At 39.7% G+C, this 23,446-nt stretch overlaps 1 protein-coding gene across 1 annotated transcript; it reads right to left on the reverse strand.

Annotated features, from left to right (window-relative positions):
- Positions 1 to 11,415: 11,415 nt before the first annotated feature.
- LOC114554976 (uncharacterized) lies at positions 11,416 to 23,204 on the reverse strand. The gene is made up of 9 exons (XM_028577090.1): positions 22,362 to 23,204; positions 21,801 to 21,867; positions 20,743 to 21,087; positions 20,290 to 20,616; positions 20,105 to 20,143; positions 15,729 to 15,775; positions 15,506 to 15,638; positions 14,146 to 14,274; positions 11,416 to 12,650 (listed from the first exon to the last, which is right to left on the reverse strand). The coding sequence occupies exons 1-9, from the start codon at positions 23,202 to 23,204 to the stop codon at positions 12,214 to 12,216; spliced, it is 2,367 nt and encodes a 788-aa protein (XP_028432891.1). The 3' UTR covers positions 11,416 to 12,213.
- Between the last annotated feature and the right edge of the window lie 242 nt (positions 23,205 to 23,446).

Raw genomic sequence — 23,446 nt, forward strand, 5'->3', positions numbered from 1 at the left:
TCTGTAAATAAAGTTATATTAATATTAATTAATTCTTCTTCTTCTGTACTATCTTTGATTGCACTCGCACATGCTCAGTAGCTCAGATGTAGATCGTGTCAGTTAGCTAACTCTAGAGACAGTAAAAGAGAGCCTGTTTCTCCAACTTTGGTCAGTTACAAGGCAGGATTAGCAGGGAGACTTCTAAATGAGGGCGCACATGTAAGTAGTTCTTTTGTAGATAATGGTGAACTAGCATGCTAACGCTAACGCTACGAGCTAACTGTTGTGGTCAGCCAGCTCATTTCGGACTGTGACGTCACAGTCCGAACCGATTTTGAACAGCTCACTAGGAGACTGAAGGCAGGACACATTCAGAAACCGTATCTCACTCAGAACAGCATGGATAGATTTTTTTTAGAGTTTGTGTGTGTGTGGAAGCACCAGAGACACAAAAGAACACCCCAAATCCCAGAAAAAGTGTTTTTTTCATAATATGGGCACTTTAAAGGTACTCTAAGCAATGTCACTTGTTTTTTAGACTACACATTTTTTTGTCACATACAGCAAACATCAAAAAAAATGCGGTCTCTGTAGACAGCCCAGGGTCCACAAACGCCAACAAAAACAAAGTTTCACAACAGCAGATTTTATAAATCCAGGATAACCGATAAAGTGAGGCTTGACCTAGTCTAATCCATGCATCCTGGCTTGGTGTTTCACGACGGCCAAGCCAGGCTGAGGAGGAGAGACTAGGTCGAGCCAGGCTGAGGAGGAGAGACTAGACCGAGCCAGGCTGAGGAGGAGAGACTAGGCCGAGTCAGGCTGAGGAGGAGAGACTAGGTCGAGCCAGGCTGAGGAGGAGAGACTAGGTCGAGCCAGGCTGAGGAGGAGCGACTAGGTCGAGCCAGGCTGAGGAGGAGAGACTAGGCCGAGTCAGGCTGAGGAGGAGAGACTAGGTCGAGCCAGGCTGAGGAGGAGAGACTAGGTCGAGCCAGGCTGAGGAGGAGCGACTAGGTCGAGCCAGGCTGAGGAGGAGCGACTAGGCCGAGCCAGGCTGAGGAGGAGAGACTAGGCCGAGCCAGGCTGAGGAGGAGAGACTAGGCCGAGCCAGGCTGAGGAGGAGCGACTAGGTCGAGCCAGGCTGAGGAGGTGAGACTAGGTCGAGCCAGGCTGAGGACGAGCGACTAGGTCGAGCCAGGCTGAGGAGGAGAGAGTAGGTCGAGCCAGGCTGAGGACGAGCGACTACGTCGAGCCAGGCTGAGGAGGTGAGACTAGGTCGAGCCAGGCTGAGGAGGTGACTAGGTCGAGCCAGGCTGAGGAGGAGAGACTAGGCCGAGTCAGGCTGAGGAGGAGAGACTAGGTCGAGCCAGGCTGAGGAGGAGAGACTAGGTCGAGCCAGGCTGAGGAGGAGAGACTAGGTCGAGCCAGGCTGAGGAGGAGAGACTAGGCAGTGCCAGGCTGAGGAGGAGAGACGAGGTCGAGTCAGACTGAGGAGGAGAGACTAGGTCGAGCCAGGCTGAGGAGGAGAGACTAGGCCGAGCCAGGCTGAGGAGGAGAGACTAGGCCGAGCCAGGCTGAGGAGGAGAGACTAGGTCGAGCCAGGCTGAGGAGGAGAGACTAGGCCGAGCCAGGCTGAGGAGGAGAGACTAGGTCGAGGAACACGGAACGCGCTCCAACACGGATTTGATAATGGATAAGGAGGAAAGAGGAGCGGATAGAGAGCGAAAAAGAAACGTTGGGGACGCTAGGAGTGCAGGACGGAGCACAAATAGACGGGCAGGACAGCGGAGCCGGAGCCGGAGGACAGCTGTGGATGTTGGCACAACACCAACGCGCCGATCCTCCAAACATCTCTCTCTATCCGCTCCTCTTCCCTCCTTATCCATTATCAAATCCATTATCAAAATGCAGCTCCATGTGTTGGAGCACGTTGCGTGTTCCTCCAGCATCTCTCCTGATGAGATCTGCCTCAGGTGCGCTGGGAGGAGTCTTCAGTTCTGTGCCAGGCAAACCAAAACACCACACTATATACAACATAAGAAAACTCTGGCAGCCTGGCTCCACTTTGTGACATATATACATGTAAAAAGTATAAATATAGGCTATAAAATATGAAGAAGAATTATCTCGTGGCCACAAGATACATATCTTGAGGCCTCTAGATACGATCTCGTGGCCACGAGATAGTTATAATTAATTTTTTTTGTGGGACCAGGGGGGCTCCGTATCTCTCTCCCCCGCCTGTGCCTGCTGCGCTTTGGGCGTGTGTGTGTGTGTGCGTGTGTGTGTGTGTGTGTGTGTGTGTGTGTGTGTGTGTGTGTGTGTGTGAGACAGACCTCCTGCTTACATTGGGTTCTCCGAGCAACGAGCTAGCAACCCCGGCAGACGCTAGCTGGCTGTCGCGTCACTGTATGGAGCTTCTCAACTCCGATAACTTTGAAGCAAATTGTCAATTCGGCAATGATTTTCACAAGATTGCCTATATTCGAAATCTAAACATTTCATTTCTCGCCTAAAACGTTCTCAGAAGTGAATTTAGTGATGAATAAGATGGTGAAAATTGTTAAAATTGTAGGCTACTGTTGTTGGTCTGCCAAAGAAGTCCCATTCACCTTGTTCTAAATGTGAGAGATAGCCACGCCCCCTGATTTGCATATACAAAATTGAAATAAATAGAGAATTAAATAAATAAATGTGGCATTAGGAAAATAAAAGTCTCTTCAAATAAATAAATGTGGCATTAGGAAAATAAAAGTCTCTTGAAATAAATAAATGTGGCATTAGGAAAATAAAAGTCTCTTGAAATAAATAAATGTGGCATTAGGAAAATAAAAGTCTCTTGAAATAAATAAATGTGGCATTAAGAAAATAAAAGTCTCTTGAAATAAATAAATAAGGACTTATGAAATAAAAGTCTCTTGCAATAAATAAATAGAGACTTATGAAATAAAAGTACCATGAAATCATTAAATTTATTTAATTATTTATGTATTTATTGCCTCATTTATTTATTTCATGATGTATATCAAAGGCATATTTATTCATGTATTTATGTATTTATTCATTTATTTATGTATTCATTTATTTATTTAATTGTGAATAAAACGACATTCCATATAATATATTCATCAAACTTCTAACAACAATATGAACAGCAGTCTTCATACAGCAATATAACAGTAAAAATGACTGTCACATGAGAATACGCATTGTACATACTTTATATAGAGTGAGCAGCAGCTTCTTGTGGAAGTATGATGACGTGAAACACATTATTTGAATAAAAAGAATATAACACGGCCGCTGTAACGAAACAGCGAGAGAAAGCGTAGCAGACGATCACGGACCGACTGAATGCGTAATTGTAGCCTAAATATCTACATTAACTGACCACTGCTCTGAATGGAAACCGTCATAATCCTACCATTCAATGATTAGGCTACTAATCATTTGCACAAATTAACAATTGTACTCTTTGCCTTAAAAGTAAGCAGAAGATAACTCAGGAAATTTACCATGAAGATCCATTTTCTATAACGCTAGAATATGATGCGTAAATATCTCTTTCACTCTGTTCCTCCCTCTCTCTCACTGGCTAAAATATTAATTTCCTAAGTCATATTAACTTCCAATACTCGCTTTTAATGCAAAGTGTACAGGTGTTCGTTTTTGCAAATGACAAGTGACACATTGAATGGTTTCATTTAAGAGCAGTAGTTCATAAATGTATATTTTTAGACTATCATTTAGTCGGTCCGCTATTTTCTGTCACGCTTTTTCTCTTTTTCGCGTTTTTTTATTTTTTATAGAGGACGAGTTTCCTTCTCTACATATTATATGCCTTGCTCCCTGGTATATATGGACATAGAAAATAAAGACACTGAAGAAATTGCACTGTAAAATCTAGAAACTATAAAGATAATAAAGTGATAAATTCCATGCACACTATAAACATGAAAGGAACAGAGTATATTCATCAGTTATTTCACCCCAGGCAAAATATAAGGTCAAAAACCATTGAGGTGTCCTCTCCCTGTTGTTACATGAATGTACAGTAGCCTACATCACTAGATAGTTACTGATCCAGTGAACTAAGTCTATAATTTGGGAGGATTGTACAGTTAGGATATGTTCTTAAAATTGTACAATCCTCCCAAATTATAGTCCCAGTTTACTGGACAACACAAATTGTGTGCTAAGAATGCCAAATACAATGCACATGGAAGCAGAACAAACATGATCCTTATTGTTAAAGAAAAAAATAAGAAATTATAAACTAAAATAATTTAAGGTGCATTGGGGAACTATAGAAATGTACAGCATTGTATGTATTGCCCTTAGTAACAGACTTCCTTTAAAACTCATTTGAAATTTTATCAGCCTTTTCTAATTATCTCAACAACTGCCATAATATATTCATATAACTTCTTACAACAATATGAACAGCAGTCTTCATACAGCAATATAACAGTAACAATGACAAATTTATAATTATAAAAAAAAAATAATGGTCAACAACTTTAAATAATAACAGTACTCAAATGAACAGCAATATGCACCTGTTGTATTTTAATCCAGGCTGATAACAAAAGGGTAAAACCACTGCTGAGTGAACAGAAAAGGTTCCAGGATTAAATAAATCCTGGCTGTTAGCCTGGTCAGGACCAGGCTAGCTGCACAGAATAAGTCTCCATGGTGATTTATGTGCCTCTGCTTTCGTGAAACCGAGTCAAGGCTTAATTCATCCAGGATAACCAGGAAATCCCGGTTTAATCCCTTATCTTGGTTTTGTGAAACAGGCCCCAGGTCAGGACAGGCTAGCTGTTAGCCTGGCTGTTAGCCTGGTCAGGAGCAGGCTAGCTGCACAGAAAAAATCTCCATGGTGATTTATATGCCTCCGCTTTTGTGAAACTGAGTCAAGGCTAAATTCATCCAGGATAACTGGGAAATCCTGGCTTATATCCATTATCTTGGTTTTGTGAAACAGGCCCCAGGGGCCTATTGCACAAAAGTAGAATAAAGAAATCCAGGATAAATGAAAAAGTGCAGCTTGACTTAGTGTGATCCACTCATCGCGGCTTAATCGGTTGCACGCTTGCCGAGCCAGGATAAGTAGGTGAAGCTATGTCAAGCCAGGTGTACATAGCTGGGATAAGTGCACGTTCACGGATTTCTTAAATAGACCACGGTATCGATCACAGATTTACTGATGCAGAAATTGAAAAGACGTGTGCAGCAGCAGCTTCTAATGGAAATTTACGAGGAGGTGAAACATATAATATGCAAAAAGGGAATTACGACTGTTATCAAACGGAAAAAAAAGCCCGACAGACAATAGCGGACCGACTGAATACGTATGGATTTAAAAAAATCTACTTAGTCACTCCACATTTTAATTGCTTTAATATGCTTGTTTTATGTGTTGGTTTTATTGCTGTATCTGTTTTTATGTGCTAAATGTGCTGGTTTTAGTGTAAAGTGTCTGTAAAGCACTATATAAATAAATTTTAAAAAAAATCTTGTTCCTGGGAAATTTATAAGAACTAGGCTTAATTTCAAAGCTTATTCATAATGCGAGAATATGTTTTAAAACTATATGCACAGATCTCCATAAGCTATGTCTAATTCTAAATATCTTTCTACAATAAATGTTCATACAGAACAAGCAAGACTGGACAAAAACTAGAAAAAGAAGTGACTTCAATACACGCTGTAGGCTAAGCATATCTGTAAAACAATGTACAATATTATCCATGTTTTTTTTTCTCAGTCCCAAGCTCCGAGATGACGAGTGACAGCACCAAAATAAAATGATTAAGAAGCTTTGTGGCATTCCAACACATTCTCACTCCCATTTGGTAAAAAAGGGCGTTTGATCAGGTGCCATTGTCGTCGTTATTGATGCTAAAAGTCTCTTTTAGAGTCCGCTGCACGGTGTGGGAGGATCCCCCTCCCTCCCCCCGCCCATTTCCTCCGTATCGTCCCACTTTGTACCATTACCATCTCAACAACTGCAGTAGTAGGATTTAAATCAAACTCGTGACAGCAATAGTGACAAGTAATGCATGTTAATAAAAGCAGAACATATTCAGAAGACAACGGAATAACTGTTAAACACGTTTATTTCGGATCAGAGCGTCAGCTGATTTAACACATCAGACTCCAAGATTAATCTTAGCCTGCCTGTTAGCCTGCTCTGGACCAGGCTAGCTGCAAAGAATAAATCGCCATGGTTACTTGGCTGGGTTTAATTCAACCTGCTTTTGTGCAACCAAGTCAAAGCTAAATTCATCCAGGATAACCTGAATATCCCGGCTTAATCCCTTATCCTGGTTTTGTGCAATACCCCTCCGGCCCACAAAAACATACACAAACAGTGTTCCAGCGTTTAGCTAATAACCGACAAGAAGAATTTTGGGGGGGATGATTGGGGGTGGGGGTTATTGCGCTGAAGCACGGAAGGGAGGGGGAGGAGACGGGATGAGGAGGAGGGAGGGGCGAGCTAGTCTCAGTTTGTTTGAAAATACTTTGAACGTCAACAAGAAGTAATGTCACCCAACATCGCTTAGAGCCCCTTTAACTTTTTTTTTTAAGATTATTTTTTTGGGCATTTTAAGCCTTTATTTATATAGGACAGCTGAAGACATGAAAGGGGAGAGAGAGGGGGAACGACACGCAGCAAAGGGCCCCAGGGCAGAGTTGAACCTGCGGCTGCTGCGTCGAGGAGCAAACCTCCACACATGGGCGCCCGATATTTTATTTAAGATTTTCAATAGTAAAGTTCAAAGGGCTGCAACTAACGATTATTGTCATTGTCAATATATCTGTAGATTATCAGAAAATGGTGAAAAATGTGGATCAGTGTTTCCCAAAGCCCGAGAGGATGTCCTCAAATGTTTCGTTTTGTCCACAACTCAAAAATATTCAGTTTACTGTCACAGAGGAGAGAAGAAACTAGAACAATTTGTTTTCATGAAAAATTACTAAAACCGATTCATTGATTATCAAAATAGAAAACGATTAATTTAACAGTTTACAACTAATCGATAGATTGATTAATCTTTCCAGCTCTAAATTAAAATGACAGAAGGCACTACAGAACTGCATTATTGATTAACAACATAAACAGTGCAAGAACATAGTAAAAGTGTACTGTACATACTTGTCTTATTAAAGGAAAAAAAAACATAAGCTATTCATTTCTTTTTTTTAAGATAGTTTTTTGGCATTCCTGCTTTTAACAGCTCGTGATAGAGAAGACAGGTGAGAGAGGGGATGAGATGCAGCAAAGGGCCCTGCCCCGGACTCAAACCTGAGTGGCTGCCGTGAGGACTCAGCCTAAAGTACACGCTGCACGCAGCCCTAGCTCCTGCTTTCTTTGCAGATGAGGATTTCACATTATAACATTTGATAAGCTTATAAAAAAACATAGACTACCGGTCAAAAGTTTGGGGTCACTTGGGGTCACCACTCAGAGATCAGTTGCATTGATTTTTTAACCAGGCCAGCAGGTTTCAGATGACATTATGTTCTTACATAATTGCAAAAGGGTTCTCCAATGTTTTCTCAGTTAACCTTTTAAAATGATATCAGATTAGTATTAGTACAGAACAGAATGTGCCTTTGGAACATTGGATGAATAGTTGCTGATAATGGCCAATGGAGATATTGCATTAAAGATCAGATCAGCCACTTCTTTCTACAACAGTCGAGAACCCTTTTGCAATTATGTAAGCGCATAATGTAATCTGAAAACTGCTGATGGCATGGTTGTTGGTGCCAGACGGGCTGGTCTGAGTATTTCACAATCTGCTCAGTTACTGGGATTTTAACGCACAACCATTTCCAGGGTTTACAAAGAATGGTCTGAAAAAGGAAAAACATCCAGGATGCTGCAGTCCTGGGGGGCCACAATGCCTTGTTGATGCTAGAGGTCAGAGGAGAATGGGCCGACTGATTCCAGCTGATAGAAGATCAACTTTGACTCAAATAACCACTCGTTACAACCGAGGTATGCAGCAAAGCATTTGTGTAACCACAACACGAACAACCTTGAGGCGGATGGGGTATACCAGCAGAAGACCCCATCAGGTACCACTCATCTCCACTAAAAATAGGAACATGAGGTGACAATTTGCACGAGCGAACCAAAATTGGACAGTTGAAGACTCGAAAAATGTTGCCTGGTCTGATGAGTCACAATTTCTGTTGAGACATTCAGATGGTAGAGTCAGAATTTGGCGTAAACAGAATGAGAACATGGATCCGTCATGCCTTGTTACCACTGGGCTGGTGGTGGTGGTGGGGGTGTAATGGTGTGGGGGGTCCCTTTCACCTTCAGAACTGCCTTAATTATTTGTGTCATTGATTCAACAAGGTGCTGGACACATTCTTTAGAAATGTTGGCCCATATTGACAGGATAGGGTCAAACACGGTATTAGTATGGTGTTCCTAATAATCCTTTAGGTGAGTGTGTATATAACTGTCACTATTAAGGTTGGTTTGTTCAGCAATCATATACAGTATACTAGGCTTATTCTACATTTGGTGAAGCTGAATTTTTCAATCAATTATTATAAAATGAACTGTTAGCAAATGATTTAAACCTTTTTATTCAATAATTTGATCTGCAGATATATTTGTTTTAAGACAAAATATTTTGTATTTTCTCAAATTAGTTGTGCTACTCCTAAATCTTCTTCATGAGGTTAATATCTGACGGATTAAAACCCACCCAGAACGATTTACCTGTGATTATATGAAAAAAGTTGTAATTATATTAACAATTTTCACAAAAATGTCTCTGTTGGTGAGTGGTGTCATGGCGCCCTCTGGTGGACACCAGCAGGAACTACAAGCAGAGCGCCAGAAAACAAATACACACATTAAAACATGTTTACAGTTTTTATTATTTTAATTTAAATGTTTTCAAAATAAAAGGGATATCGGGTTACAAAATAAATACATAGAATTTATTGAAATTTTATTAAAAAAGTATTGTCAGTATATGAGATAAAAACATTCAAATTAAAATAATAAAAATGAAAACTTTCAAAGTACAACACAACATATTCAAGAAAAAAAGTAAAAGCGATGACGGTAAGAATATAAAACATATACTTAGTGTACAGTATAACAATACAATATAATTTACATTGTTACCAAAAATATACAATAAGAGGGAAGGAATAGTGCAATGTCAGTCAATAGTCTGAGATTAGATGATTTAAATATGAGTACAGTGCAAGGCAGATCAATGCAATGGTAATATATTAATAATTATATTGTAATTGTAGGGTTGAAATAGACATGAGGTAGATGAGCAGGACAGTGTTGATTGACTTTGTTCAGTGTAAGGGGGGGTGGGGTGGGCTATTTCTGAGTGTTCAACAGAGAGACTGCTTGGGGAAAGAAACTGTCTTTGTATCGGCTGGTTTTTGGCGAACAGTGCCCTGTATCTCCTACCAGAGGAAAGGAGGGTGAACAGTTTGTGACCAGGATGTGAGGGGTCTGAGATTTGTGCTGAACTTTTCCTGACCCTGGACCGGTATGTGCTTTGGGTCATTGTCATGTTGGAAGACCCAGCCTCGACCCATCTTCAATGCTCTGAGGGAAGGAGGTTGTTCCCCAAAATCTCGCAATACATGGCCCCGGTCATCCTCTCCTTAATACAGTGCACTCGCCCTGTCCCATGTGCAGAAAAACACCCCCAAAGCATGATGCAACCACCCCTATGCTTCACAGTAGGGATGGTGTTCTTGGGATGGTACTCATCATTCTTCTTCCTCCAAACACGGTTAGTGGAATTATGCCCAAAAAGTTCTAATCTGGTCTCATCTGACCACATGACTTTCTCCCATGACTCCTCTGGATCATCCAAATGGTCATTGGCAAACTTAAGACGGCCTTGACATGTGCTGGTTTAAAGGAGAATTCCGGCCAATTTTTACGTTAATTTTGATCGCTATAGCTACGCGAGTACTTTCGATAGAAAAAACCCCGACCCGAATCAGTGCAGGTAACACGGAGAAGCTGCAGCTACGTACTACAAGTGTCCCCTGAGCTAAAACGGCAGTGCTCGGGGCAAGTTTTAGAGTGCCTTTGTGCCTCTTAACAGACACAATATGCAATTAATATGTCTGTGCCACATGAACAGGGCCCTTACGTGTCAACAAGATGCGTTTTCAACTCAGAAATTGTTTAAATTCACCTACCCTGGTCCCTGTCTCGATCCTGCCAGTAGCTAGCTTGCCCTGCTAGCTGATAGGAGTTAGCTGCTAGCTGCCGTTTGGTGAGTGTATTCAGACAGGCTTCTGTGATAATCATTCCAAAAACAATCCACGGAGCGGTGGTGGTGTGGCTATGTCCTCCAGAGGACAGGTCATGTCATGTCTTGAAGTGTATTCCCCCCTAAAAAAAACAATAGTGCGGTAGTAGCTGTTAGTTGCTAGCTGCCCTCCGGTGAGTGTGTACAGCCAGGCATCTGTGATAATCATCCCAATAAAAATCCACTTATCCAAGGTAATGGAGCCTTTTATACATTGTCGTGTTTCTTTGGAACTAAACAACGGACAAATAGAGTCTTCAAACATTTCTGATGTAAAGTTATTTGCAGTCAAGTGACGAAAAAAAAAAAGGCGGTCAGCGGAATGCTAACAGGAGGTGATGGCCAGTTAGCAACAAAATGGCGACATAGATGGCTCGAGTTCTGAAGCGAAGCTTACCCCCTTGGTTCCCTCCGGAGGAGAGCTATCAATAAATCCGCTAGAAGAAGATTGGCGTCGGGGTCCTGATCACCCCGTCGTTGTTGTAGTCGCTATAACAACGCTCTACATTATCCCTTACGTACATTGAAGCGATACTGGCGTTATAGACCCGCTGATCGCCGTCTGATTCTGTGAATGAATGCCCGCATTGCATCGTGGGACATCGGCTTTGAATGCGCCCAGCTCGGCTCATATCGTAGCTTACTGTTCTGTCTTATTTACTGTAATATTTCACCGGTAATAAGACCGAAATAATATTATTAAAATAAAGAAATGCATAGCATGATAACAGCTAAATACATGTTTAAAGATGTAGCGTTATAGTTTTAAAAATATCAATAAACAACAAAGCAATCCAGCTTCCCTGGCCGAAATAGACCGAAATAATAACATTAAAAGAAATACATATAAACCGTGATAAGATCTGGTGAATAAATGTTGATTAAAACAGCGATTATTGGGCTAAAAATACCAATAATATCAAAGCTGTATCCAGCTTCTCTGCTGCAGCCAAGTTGCAGAAAAGATGCGTCTCACTGAAATACATTACTATAAAAAACGTGACCCCAACACGTAAATCTTCACAATTACGTAATGGTATCACGTTCTAATAGATTTCATTTCGTAATGCCATCCACGAACTGACGTGAGACTGGGTTGCATCATCACAGCAAACTTTGTAATTTGGTTTGAATACAAAAATACAAGACTTATAAGAGCATCATCATGATGACCTGGTCCTCTCTGCTCTACACACCTCTGGAACAGGAATACTGTACAAGTCTTACAAACAGTTACACAATCAACTAGAACTGCAAGACTAAATCAATGAGTCTATTCATTGTGATATAACACAAGCATAAATAACTGAAAACTAAATAAATGTTTCCAGCATCACAGACATTATCAAAGCCTTTCTACACTAATGTATCATGTTCATCTGGCTCTGGAGTTGAACCTGCAGGAAAAAAGACAAAACAATATTAAAGAAATTAATTGAAACTTTCTTGTTCATATTCAGGCTGCACAATCACAGTTTTACTGCTAACACATCATTTATTTTTGGTGTCTGATCTACACAGATCTGTCCCAAAATGCATTCTTTTCTGTTTGGAAATAAAGTCAATATTAATGCACAAACATGAACCACAATAGCAGGTGCACACATCAAATCTATTTATCTATCCTGTCGTATGAATTTAAGCAGTCCCATCTTTTCACTGCTTCACACATATGGCTGTAAAACTAGAGGTCAGAATTAAAAAAAACATTAAAAACAATGCATAAAGGTAAGTTAACTTTTTGGCTTGTTACTTTCAAAAACAAAACCAAAATGCAGATGCATCTCTCAGTAACATCAGGCAGTGTGCACACTCAGATTTAATCTACTACAGACTGCTGATATTTCATTAAGAAATGTGAAACTGACACCATCGATGAGTTCAAAGTTTTCATCATGTTTGTTCAGATGCAGCAGCTAGATAACAAGGTGGAGACCAGGCTCCAGTCCTTAAATGAGAGGACATCTTTAACTGGTTCATCAAAGTACTCACCATCAACAAGAAGCTCAATGTAGAATATTTGAGGTTTCTGAATTAATGGAACAATACATCTGTAGTCTCCACTATCAGCCCTCGTGGTATTTCTGATGATTATGGAGGCGTTGCCTTGTTTCAGTTCATCTGGAAAATGTGAGACTCGACCTTTGAACTGCTCACTCTGATCTGGACACTCGTCACTGTAAAGATCACCTTTATCATACAGGAACACTTTATGACCATCATCAGGGTTCTGAGAAATTTTCTGCCAGATAAACTGTGTTGACCGAAGGTCCTCCTTGGGCCAGAGGGAACAGGGTAAAATAACATCACTGCCTTCTTCCACTTTGATGACTTTTGGCCCTGGAAGATAAAAACATGTATTAATCAGTATGCTAACTAAGAGTCATCAATTAGTAATTATTAAGACAGAAATTTGAAGAATTATTCCACAAAAGTAGTTTTACAAGCAGTTTAGTTTGTAGTCTAATTTCTCCTCCAATAACATGATTATTTCTGCATATTTTATATACACTAAAATAAACTAAACTATGTTTAAGCTTGTATTATACAATAAGTAGATCCAACCAGACAATATAATTGGTCAACTAGATATTTAGATTGTGCTCAAATCAGCATGACAGCACACCCAGAGCTATTTGCACACACCTGGCGCATCACTTAAAATATCACTCCACCGTTTCTCTGTCAAAAGAGTTGAATTAAAAAACTGTTTTAAAACATTTGTATTCATGCAAGTAATGCAGGAACCACAGTGGAACACACAAAAGCTCTCCAACTAGTATATAAAGTTATTCATCGGATTAAATGACTTATTTGTTACAACTCTCCAAAGTTAACTTTCACTGGAAATGTTTTGGATCAACTATGATGTGACGGCACTATCTAGAAATTATAAAATTAAAGTTAATTAAAGTTATTTTATTAAAGTTATATTAAAGTTAAATGAGATTTTTGCAGACATACAGAAGCTATATCGGTCGATGGAATAATTATTTTTTTCAGCAGATATCTTAGTTAGAACTAGCAAAGCAGTTTGGTGTTTATAAGTGTGGTATTTATTCAGTTTGGGAAGTCCATCGATGTCTACAAAGCTAATGTTAGCTTAAGTTGACTGGCTGATTAAACATGGAGGAACTAGAAATCCCCTCTGTTGCTTTTTTCTCAAGGGTTTGATTTACCGTCATCATTGGCCCTTCAGTGATTCAGCTAGGACAATAATCACACTAAATTGTAAAGGTACTTTATTGTCACATCCACATTCTGTACATGTAGCGAAATTCATTCTCTGCATTTAACCCATCCCTCAAGTTAGCCATTTACAGCGCCCGGGGACCAACTCCAGATCTGAGCCAGTGCCTTGATCAAGGGCACTGACTGGAGAACCTAGCACATGTTTTTGGTGGTGGGGGAAACCAGAGCACCCAGAGGAAACCCACGTAAACATGGGGATAACAAACTCCACACAGAAAGGCCCGGAACGAGCTGGGTTCGAACCCAGAACCTTTTTGCTGTTAGGCCACAGTGCTAACCATTGGGCCACCATGCTCAAAATCAAACCCTCTCGTGTAATATTGCTTAAGTGTATTAAATAATTTACATACCCTACATTAAATATATAAAACCATTAAGAATAATTAATAAGGAATCAAATAAAATCATCTCCAATATATTTTAACATCCTATAACAGTAAATATTAAAGACTCTGGAGTAAATACCAATAGAATGATTAATTACTGAAGATAAAACAACTGCATAAACTGAACAAGACTCCAACAAATGTGTGGTATTGTCTGCTCATATAGTTTGTTAATACAATATATTATTTAAACTTACGTCTATTAAGTTGTATAACATTTTGTAGGATGTAACCCTTGTATACAAGCACAGCTAGAACACCAGCAGCAACAACAACAAGAGCAACAAGAACTAAAACAACAATCCATCCATTGGAGGACTCTGAAACTGAAGACAAAAAGTTAATGTAACACAGATCATATACAGCAGATTGGATATCAGACAACACAAACACAAAACAAAATTTATTTGCAGTTTAAAACCTTAGTGGGATGAATGTCACCAGGAAAAGTGATGTTAGCTCTGATCTTATGGACAGTTTCCAGGAATGTTTTAGGTTTAGAGTAATGTGTATTCATGCAGTTTAGAGTGAAATGGAAATCTGTTGCCTTACAAGTAGGGCTGAACAATTAATTGCATTTGCAATATATATCGCGATATGTTAAAACGCGATTTCCTCATTGCAAAGGCTTTGGTCACGTGACTCGCAAGACAAAATCAGTCTGTTTCTGACTTTCATATGAATGTTTACACCAGGCTTGGTCAGTGCTCAATATACTACTGTGATTGAAGTAGTTAAATAAAAGATGTCATTCATATAAATTCATGCATCACCTAATTTCATCATCACATACAGACCTGGCCTCCAAGAAACAGTTTGTTTAATCTATCTAATCGTGTGTTGTTCATACTATACAATGATTTATTGCTAGTCTTTGTTGAATAATACAGAAGACAAAGAGCATAAAAATATTTGCATATTAAATCGCAATCGCAATATTGGTGAAAGAAATCGCAATTAGATTATTTCCAAAATCTTTCAGCCCTACTCACAAGTTGTTTTCTGTAGAGAACATGTAGTAGTTAGTTTTTTATATTTGTATTAAGTAATGATCCTAAAGGGTAAATTTAGACTGAACATAATGTAAAGTTTTGTCAATATTTAATCTGTGAATTTGACTGTTTTACAGTTTGTCATAATTTCAGAAGTGAGGGGGACAGATTGTTCAGGAGGAGGATTTCCAAATCGTGGATTCCAAGTAGCTTTTCATAGACATGAGTAGGGGGGGCGCCAAGGAATACAGGTTGGGAACCACTGATCTAGGCAGTGTGTGTTTAGGATCTTAAAATGAAAAAAAGAAAAACTTCAATTCTTTCTGATATTTCCCTTCAGGCAATCTTATTCTTCCTCTGATCTCTGTAGATTAATAAAGTGGAGTCTTAGAGTGAAGTTTTTACTTAGTTTGAAATGTTTTAAATTTGTTGTTGTTCTCCCAGTTTCTGCTGCACAGATTAGTTTTGTGTGTCTGAACACAAAATTTTAATTTAAAATCTTGTAAATTAATGCAAATACAAACAAAACAATTTAAATATTAAAAAATCAAAGGGAAAATCTCACCACTGATATGGGCAGAGGTCTCAGCATAAATCTGATGTTTGATTTCCTCCTGTGTTGCTACACAGCGATAGGTGTCGGTCTTGGTCACTTTAGTTTGGAGGGTGATGTTGAAGATGCCTTCTCTTTCAGAGACCTGTGTTATTTTAGCATGAAGAATGTTTCCATCACTGTCATGCCACTTTACTTCAGGTTTAGGATTGCCATGAACTTCACACTGCAGCACCTGGGCCTGTTGATCAAGTATTGTGACTTTTGGTTTTGAAGCTGCACCTGTGAACATAAAAATAAACAGATTATATAAGAGAACTAGAAAATTTCACAACACATTTTGACAGTGTGCCGACTAAATGGTGCACATCCCAATAACACTGGCTAAGTATTAATAGCAGTAGCTGTTAGAGCCTAATGATAACTAAATATATTGGGAATAGTTGTAAAAGGCAGTGTGTGGGTGATCATGTTATTCAGAGGCCACACACACACACACACACACACACACACACACACACACACACACACACACACACACACACACACACACACACACACACACACACACACACACACGTCAGTGAGCGAGAGAAAATACAAGCAAAGGCCAACATCACAACATGCATACAGTTAATATGTTAATATGCTGATCTACCTTAAATCTGCTGGTTGGCATGCCCTGTCAAGAAGACACAACCTCCTACATTAAAGATGGCTCCATAATAGGAGTAGTAGTAGTAGTAAAGGATGTAGTAGTGGATAACACACATGCACCTCTGTGGCAGTATTTGTTTCTATGGTGACTGGGTCACAATGAGAGAGTAAAGAAGGGACAGGTAGACTCCGTATTTTACAGGATTAAAAGGACATTTTTTGCCGATTACACATCTCTTTAATTAAAAAAAACGTAATTCCAGTCGCAAAAGATTATCATCACTAGAGAGATTAGAGTCTGCCGAACGTGTTAATGTTTGTGGTTGGTGTCAAATATATGCGAAACAGAGCAGGTTATGAAAAGGGAACCTTCTGCCCCTGTCTTAGTTTGTATGGATAATTGGACGATACATAAACTCTGATTACATAAAAAACGTGCTTAGTATCAGAATGCATAGCCGAGTTTCCTTCTTCACATATGTGTTTTGGGTTTATTAAGAGACAGTCTAGTCACAGTACCAGAAGGCTGTGAAGGTGGCAAAGATGCAACATCTTTCTTCCGTAATAGCTAGCAGTTGCTATGAACCCAGAGTGTTATTTAATACTATTAAATCTGTTGTGAATCCATGCACCTCTGATCCGACAGAGGTTTCAACTAGTACCTGTGAGAAGTTTCTCTTTTATTTTATTGACAAAGTTGCATCTGTCAGGCAATGTGCCAGTGTTAGTTTTAATGTGTTTGTACCTGCTGCTCCTATGCATTCTGCTGTGTTTGAGGAATTTCAGCCAGTTTCTCTGACATTGCTTTCTGAGATCGTACAACACATGAAACCTACCCACTGTCCGTTAGACATTGTTCCCGCCAGGATAGTGAAGGAGGTTTTTAATGACACCATTGGGCCGAGTCTACTCACTTTTTTTAATTCTTGTCTTAGTTTAGGTTCTGTCCCGGCTGCCTTTAAACATGCTGTGGTCAGGCCCCTACTTAAAAAGCCTAATCTTGACCTTACAGTGTTGTCCAATTTTAGACCAGTCTCCCATCTGCCTTTTCTGTCAAAGGTTTTGGAAAAAGTTGTTTTTATACAAGCCTTTTTGCAACTGAACTCTGTGTTTGAAAAATTTCAATCTGGTTTTAGTTCACGTCACAGCACTGAGTCTGCACTGCTTAGAGTGCACAATGATATTGCCCTGTCCGTAGATGCCGGAAATCCTACTGTTTTAGTGCTATTGGACCTCACAGCGGCGTTTGATACGGTAGACCATGCAGTCCTCCTCTCTCGCCTTGATCAGTACGTAGGCATCCGAGGCTCTGCACTTCAATGGTTTAGCTCCTATTTGGCAAATAGGAGCTTTTCTGTTATGATTGGTGACTGTTCCTCGTCAACCACTCCTCTCTCTTGTGGGGTACCCCAGGGTTCAATTCTTGGCCCAATCCTGTTTTCTTTATATATATTGCCATTAGGGGCTATAATAGGAAAGCACAACTTATCTTTTCACTGTTATGCAGATGATTTGCAAATTTATTTGCCTATCAAACCGAATGACCGTGTCGCATTAGACTCCCTGCTTAGTTGTATCAATGATATTAAGTTGTGGCTATCACAAAACTTTCTAAACTTGAACGAAGATAAAACGGAGTGTATCATCTTCAGTACTTCAGGCACGACAAACGGTCAACGACAAACTGGCTTTATATTTTAAGCCAGCTGTCAGAAATTTGGGGGTTACTTTTGAATGGAACATGAAATTTGACAAACAAATCAGCAATGCTGTTAGAATGAGCTTTTTCCAGCTCCGTCTACTAGCTAAAGTTAAGCCATTCCTTAACAGGCATGATCTAGAAAAAGCGATCCATGCTTTTATTAGTTCAAGGTTGGATTACTGTAATGCTCTCTATGTTGGTTTGAATCAAACCTCCATCTCACGTCTTCAACTTGTGCAAAATGCTGCTGCTCGCTTTTTAACAAATACATCTAGACGTGCACACATCACTCCCGTTCTTTACACCCTACATTGGCTCCCTGTGCGTTTTAGAATAGATTTTAAGATTTTATTTTTTGTTTTTAAGGCCCTTTATGGCCTAGCCCCGGAATACCTATCCGAGATTTTAACCCTGCGTGAGCACAGCCGGTCTTTGCGGTCTTCTAACCAACTGGTTTTAGAAGTGCCGAGGTCAAGGTACAAACGATGGGGTGATCAGGCTTTTGCGGTTGCTGCCCCGAGACTCTGGAACAAGTTACCCCCTGATATTCGCACAATTACAGATGTTCATTACCTGTTTAGAATGGCTTTTAATGCAAGATACTGTTTTCTACGTTCTTGTTATTGCAAGATATGTTGTCTATTCTTAGTTCCAATGTGAGGCACTTTGGATACCTGCTGGTTGTTTTAAAGCACTATACAAATAAATTTTGATTGATTGATTGATTTCACTGGACAAAACACAAGTTATGTGCTGAGAATGTCAAATTAAATGCACATGGAAGAGTAAGATATGTATGGTCCTTTATTGTTAAAGAATAGAAATAGAAACAAATCAACTACTAAAATGTCTTGGTTAGAACCACTAACAGACATGTGTAACACTATTATTGACCTTCAATCACTGCCTTCATTTAAAACATGTTTTATCAGCTTTTTCTTATCATCTCAACAACTGCCATAGTCTATTCACCAAACTTCTAACAACAATATGAAAAGCAGTTTCTATAAATGAAATACAACAGCAATAATTACTGTCACATGAATAAATATAAAAAATAATCGTCACAATGTTAAAATAATAACAGTTAACCCCTTAACTGACAGGGACAGCAGATGTAAAATAGTTATTAGCTAACTCTGGTGCAATTACTCCTAATTGTGCATTGTTCCTGTAAAAATAAACAATAAAATGAAATTAAAATGAACAGCAATATGTACCTGTGTTATTTTAATGCATGGTCATATAAATAAGGTAAAACCCACTGCTGAGTGAACAGAAAAGGCCCCAGGATTAATAAATGCTGGCTGTTAGCCTGGTGACTAAATCTGCATGGTAATTTATGTGCCTCTGCTTTCATGAAACTGAGTCAAGGCAGAGGCCTGTACTACGAATCAAAATCAACATGCCCTGGATTTATTTCAGTTACCCGGCTTCACATAACCTATCAACCGCGGTCCCGCATAAGCTGTGTCACGACAGTGGTTATCAACTAATTCAATCAACCCAGGGTTTCCCAATCCAGCGACGCACGCGATCACATAAAAGAGGCGGTGTTTGCAAAGCATGACCAATCGCAAACATCTACCAGAGCCGCATATTTTACATAAGAAGATCAAACTATAATTCAACATAAATATGAAGAACACAGACGCGGTTTTGCAGGCAAAACACAATACAGTCACTGCTTCCTAAAACAGGACGAAAGCTGGCAAAAAAATAGCCGAGGCTGTAGATTCATAAATCACAATATAAAAACATAATTCAAACCGATGTGCGCACTGGCAACGCGCGGCTCAAGAAGCCTATACGTAATTCACTCCGCTGAAAATATATATCTTTCATAAAAATACCAATCAGGGAATGTTAATGGGGTTGTAGCTCTCTAAATGTTTTAACTTTTCTGAGCGCACCTCACTCTCTCCGCGCAGAGAACTCCATCTGATCTTCTAAAAACTGTGACGGCCTTATCAATCGAGTATTGATTGGTCAGTAGGCGGTGCTTTTACACTGGTTGATCTTTGATCTCCAACATAACCTGCTCCCAAGCAGGTTACGTGTTCAGCATAAGTTTCCACAGCGATTGAACCCGGTAACAAGTGATCCACCATCTTGATACAGAAAACCCTGGGTTGAACCTGAAGTTACCTCGATAACGCCAAATCTTGCTTTGTAGTACAGGCCTCTGGATAACTGGGACATCCCAGCTTAATCTGTGATCTAGGTTTTGTGAAATAGCCCTCAGGACTTACCTGGGATGTTTTCCTCTGATCTGTCTTTTAAGACACCATCTAAAAGGCAAAAGAAAACTTATGTTAAAGTGCTTGTGTGGATGGGTTAAGATCAGAGTGTGCGTGAAACAAATAAGGTCATATATAGACTGCTGGAGTTTCAGAACATGAGTCTTCACATTGAACTGTTTAATAAAAGTACTCACCAACAACAAGGTTAATGGTGTATATTTCACGTGGCTGAAGATTTGGAAAATCACAGGTGTAGACTCCACTGTCAGTCACCTTTGTATTTCTAAAGATTATGGAGGCGTTGCCGTGTTTCAGTTCATCTGGAAAATATGAGACTTGACCTGGAAAGCAGTTTTTGTTATCATTGCTGCCTCCATTATAAAAGAACAAATCCTTCTGACAATCATCTTTCTGAGCAACTTTCTTCCAGTCAAACTGTTTTGAAGTGATGTTCTCCTTGGTGCTGAGAGAGCAGGGTAACACAACATCACTGTCTTCTTTCACTGTGATGTATTTTGGCTCTTAAAGACAAAAAAATTATTAATCAGTATGGTTAAACACAGAGCTATCAATAAATAATTATTAAAGCAGAAAAAAAACATTTCATACAGCAGTTTAGTTTGTAGTCTAATTATTTCAGTACTCACCAACAACAAGCTCAATGTTGAATATTTGAGGTGGCTGAAGACGAGGAAAATCACAGGTGTAGTCTCCACTGTCAGATATCTTTGTATTTCTGATGATTATGGAGGCGTTGGCGTGTTTCAGTTCATCTTGAAAATGTGAGACTCGACCTTTGAACTCTTCACTCTGACCTGGGCGACCGTTGTTGTAATGAATGCCTGCGTTATACAGGAACACCTCCTTCAGATCTTCATCATTCTGAGCTACTTTCCTCCAGTCAAAGAGTTTAGACTCAATGTTCTCCTTGGTGCTGAGAGAACAGGGTAACACAACATCAGTCCCTCCTTCCACTGTGATGATTTTTGGTCCTGGAAGATAAAATTATGTATTATCAATATGTTTACATACTGAGTAACGCGTGTCACAAGAAGTATTCTACAACAGTTGTTAAAAAAGTAGTTTTAGTTTGTAGTCTAATTTCTCCTCCACCACAAGTGTTTTGAAGACATCTACTGACTTTTTTTAACGATATTTAAAATGTAACTTTATTATGTATTTTACACACACAGTTGTACTATAAAGGTACTTTATTTGTCACATAAACGTAGTGAAATTCATTCTCTGCATTAACCCATCCCTCCGGGGACCAACTCCAGATCTGAGCCAGTGCCTTGATCAAGGGCACTGACTGGAGAACCTAGTACATGTTTTTGATGGGGGAAACCGGAGCACCCGGATTTCTGCATGTATACTATATTATACAGGTAACCTTAACTGGTCGTTAACATTACCTGTATAATATAGTAAAGCTGAAATAATCAGCAGATAAATCAATTGAGTGACAGAACTATTTGGATAATTTCCAGCTTCTTGAATGTGAAGATGTAAAAGGTTAGATACTAAACTGCATTTCATTGTACTGGTACTCAATGACAACACAGGCCAATATTCAAACTCTTCAATTTTGTTTGTGAATATGCTTTTAAGAACCTTTTCTTTTACTTTTATTCAAGTAACATTTTCAATGCAGGACTTCTGCTTGTAATAGAGTATTTTCACAGTGTGGTATTAGTACTTTTACTAAAGGATCTGAACACTGGTATGTTGTATGGATCAACTGATTCTGACTTTATGTCTGTGACATCCTCCTGATGAAAAACATTTCTTCATTTAGAGTTATCATAAAGAGTTTTTGAGGAAGTGGAATGACGTGAAAAAAAGATACAAATCTTCTATAATAACAATGGTGGAATGTAATCAAGTACATTTACTTAAGTTGAAATTATTAGACCATTAAACACACAACTGTTTGGATCCTTTACACTTTCAAAATGGAAGGATATTTCTGCATCAAATACTTTTACCTTAAATACTTTAAGTACATTTTCCTGATGATATTTACATACTTTTATTAAAGTAATATAATAATAATAATAATAATAATAATAATAATAATAATAATAATAATAATAATACATTGTATTTGTATTGCACTTTACACATGAAGGAAACATCTCAAAGTGCTACAGGTGCACAGATAAAAACAGTAAACATTAAAACAGTTAAAAACAGCAAGAAAACAATAATTATATTAAGAAAATGCAATACAAAATAAGTGAGTCTTTAATTTATTTTTAAAAACCTCTATAGACTGTGGTTCCCTCAGGTTGTTTGGGAGGGCATTCCACAGTCGAGGCGCGGCCTGGAAGGCCCCATCTCCCATAGTGCGGAGTTTGGACTTGGGGACCTGGAGTTTGTGGCTGTCAGAGGAACATAGATGTCTGGTCGGGTTATGTCTATTGGTAAGTTCTTTAAGGTACAGAGGTGCGCTGCCGTAGATACACTGATAGGTCAGGAGACAGATCTTGTACTCAATCCTGAACCTAACAGGAAGCCAGTGAAGTTTATGGAGGATGGGTGTGATGTGCTCGAATTTGCACACCCTCATCAGGACCCTGGCTGCGCAATTCTGGATGTACTTCAATCTCTGCAGGCTCTTGCCAGGGATCCCGATGAGGAGGGCATTGCAGTGGTCAAGTCTGGAGGAGACAAGGGCAAGGACCAGCTTCTCTGCATCAGAAAGAGAGAGGAAGGGGCGGAGTTTTGAGATGTTCCGGAGGTGAAAGAATGCAGTCTTACAGATGAATTGGATGTGGGTGTTAAATGATAGGTGGGGGTCAAATCGAACCCCCAGGTTTATTATAGGGGATGTAAGAGGAATGTCATGGCCAGCAAATGAGTAAACGGTCAGAGTGGAGGATCGGAGTTGGTGTGGGGTCCCAATGAGGAGTCCTTCAGTTTTAGAGCTGTTTAACTGAAGGAAGTTGTCAGTCATCCATGCCCCTACCTCCTCCAGGCAGGCATTCAGAGTGGTGAGTGATAATGCGGAAGATGTGGGGTCCAACCTGACATAGAGCTGAGTATCATCAGCATAGCAGTGGAAAGCAACTCCTTGCCTGCTGATGATATTGCTCAGGGGGAGCATATAGATGCAAAAAAGGGTGGGGCCAAGGACCGAACCCTGAGGCACTCCACATGTAACTGTGTGGGGCCTTGACCTGGCTCCCCCCAGGGCAACATACTCAACTCTATCAGTCAGTGAGGACCGAAACCACTGAATTGCTGTGTGTGAAATTCCAATGAAGTGTTGCAGATGGTGGAGGAGGATGGCGTGATCAACAGTGTTGAAGGCAGCTGAGAGGTCCAAGAGCAGGAGGAGGGATGGAG

Source organism: Perca flavescens, chromosome 4, assembly GCF_004354835.1.
Source record: "Perca flavescens isolate YP-PL-M2 chromosome 4, PFLA_1.0, whole genome shotgun sequence".
Classification (NCBI taxonomy): Eukaryota; Metazoa; Chordata; class Actinopteri; order Perciformes; family Percidae; genus Perca; species Perca flavescens.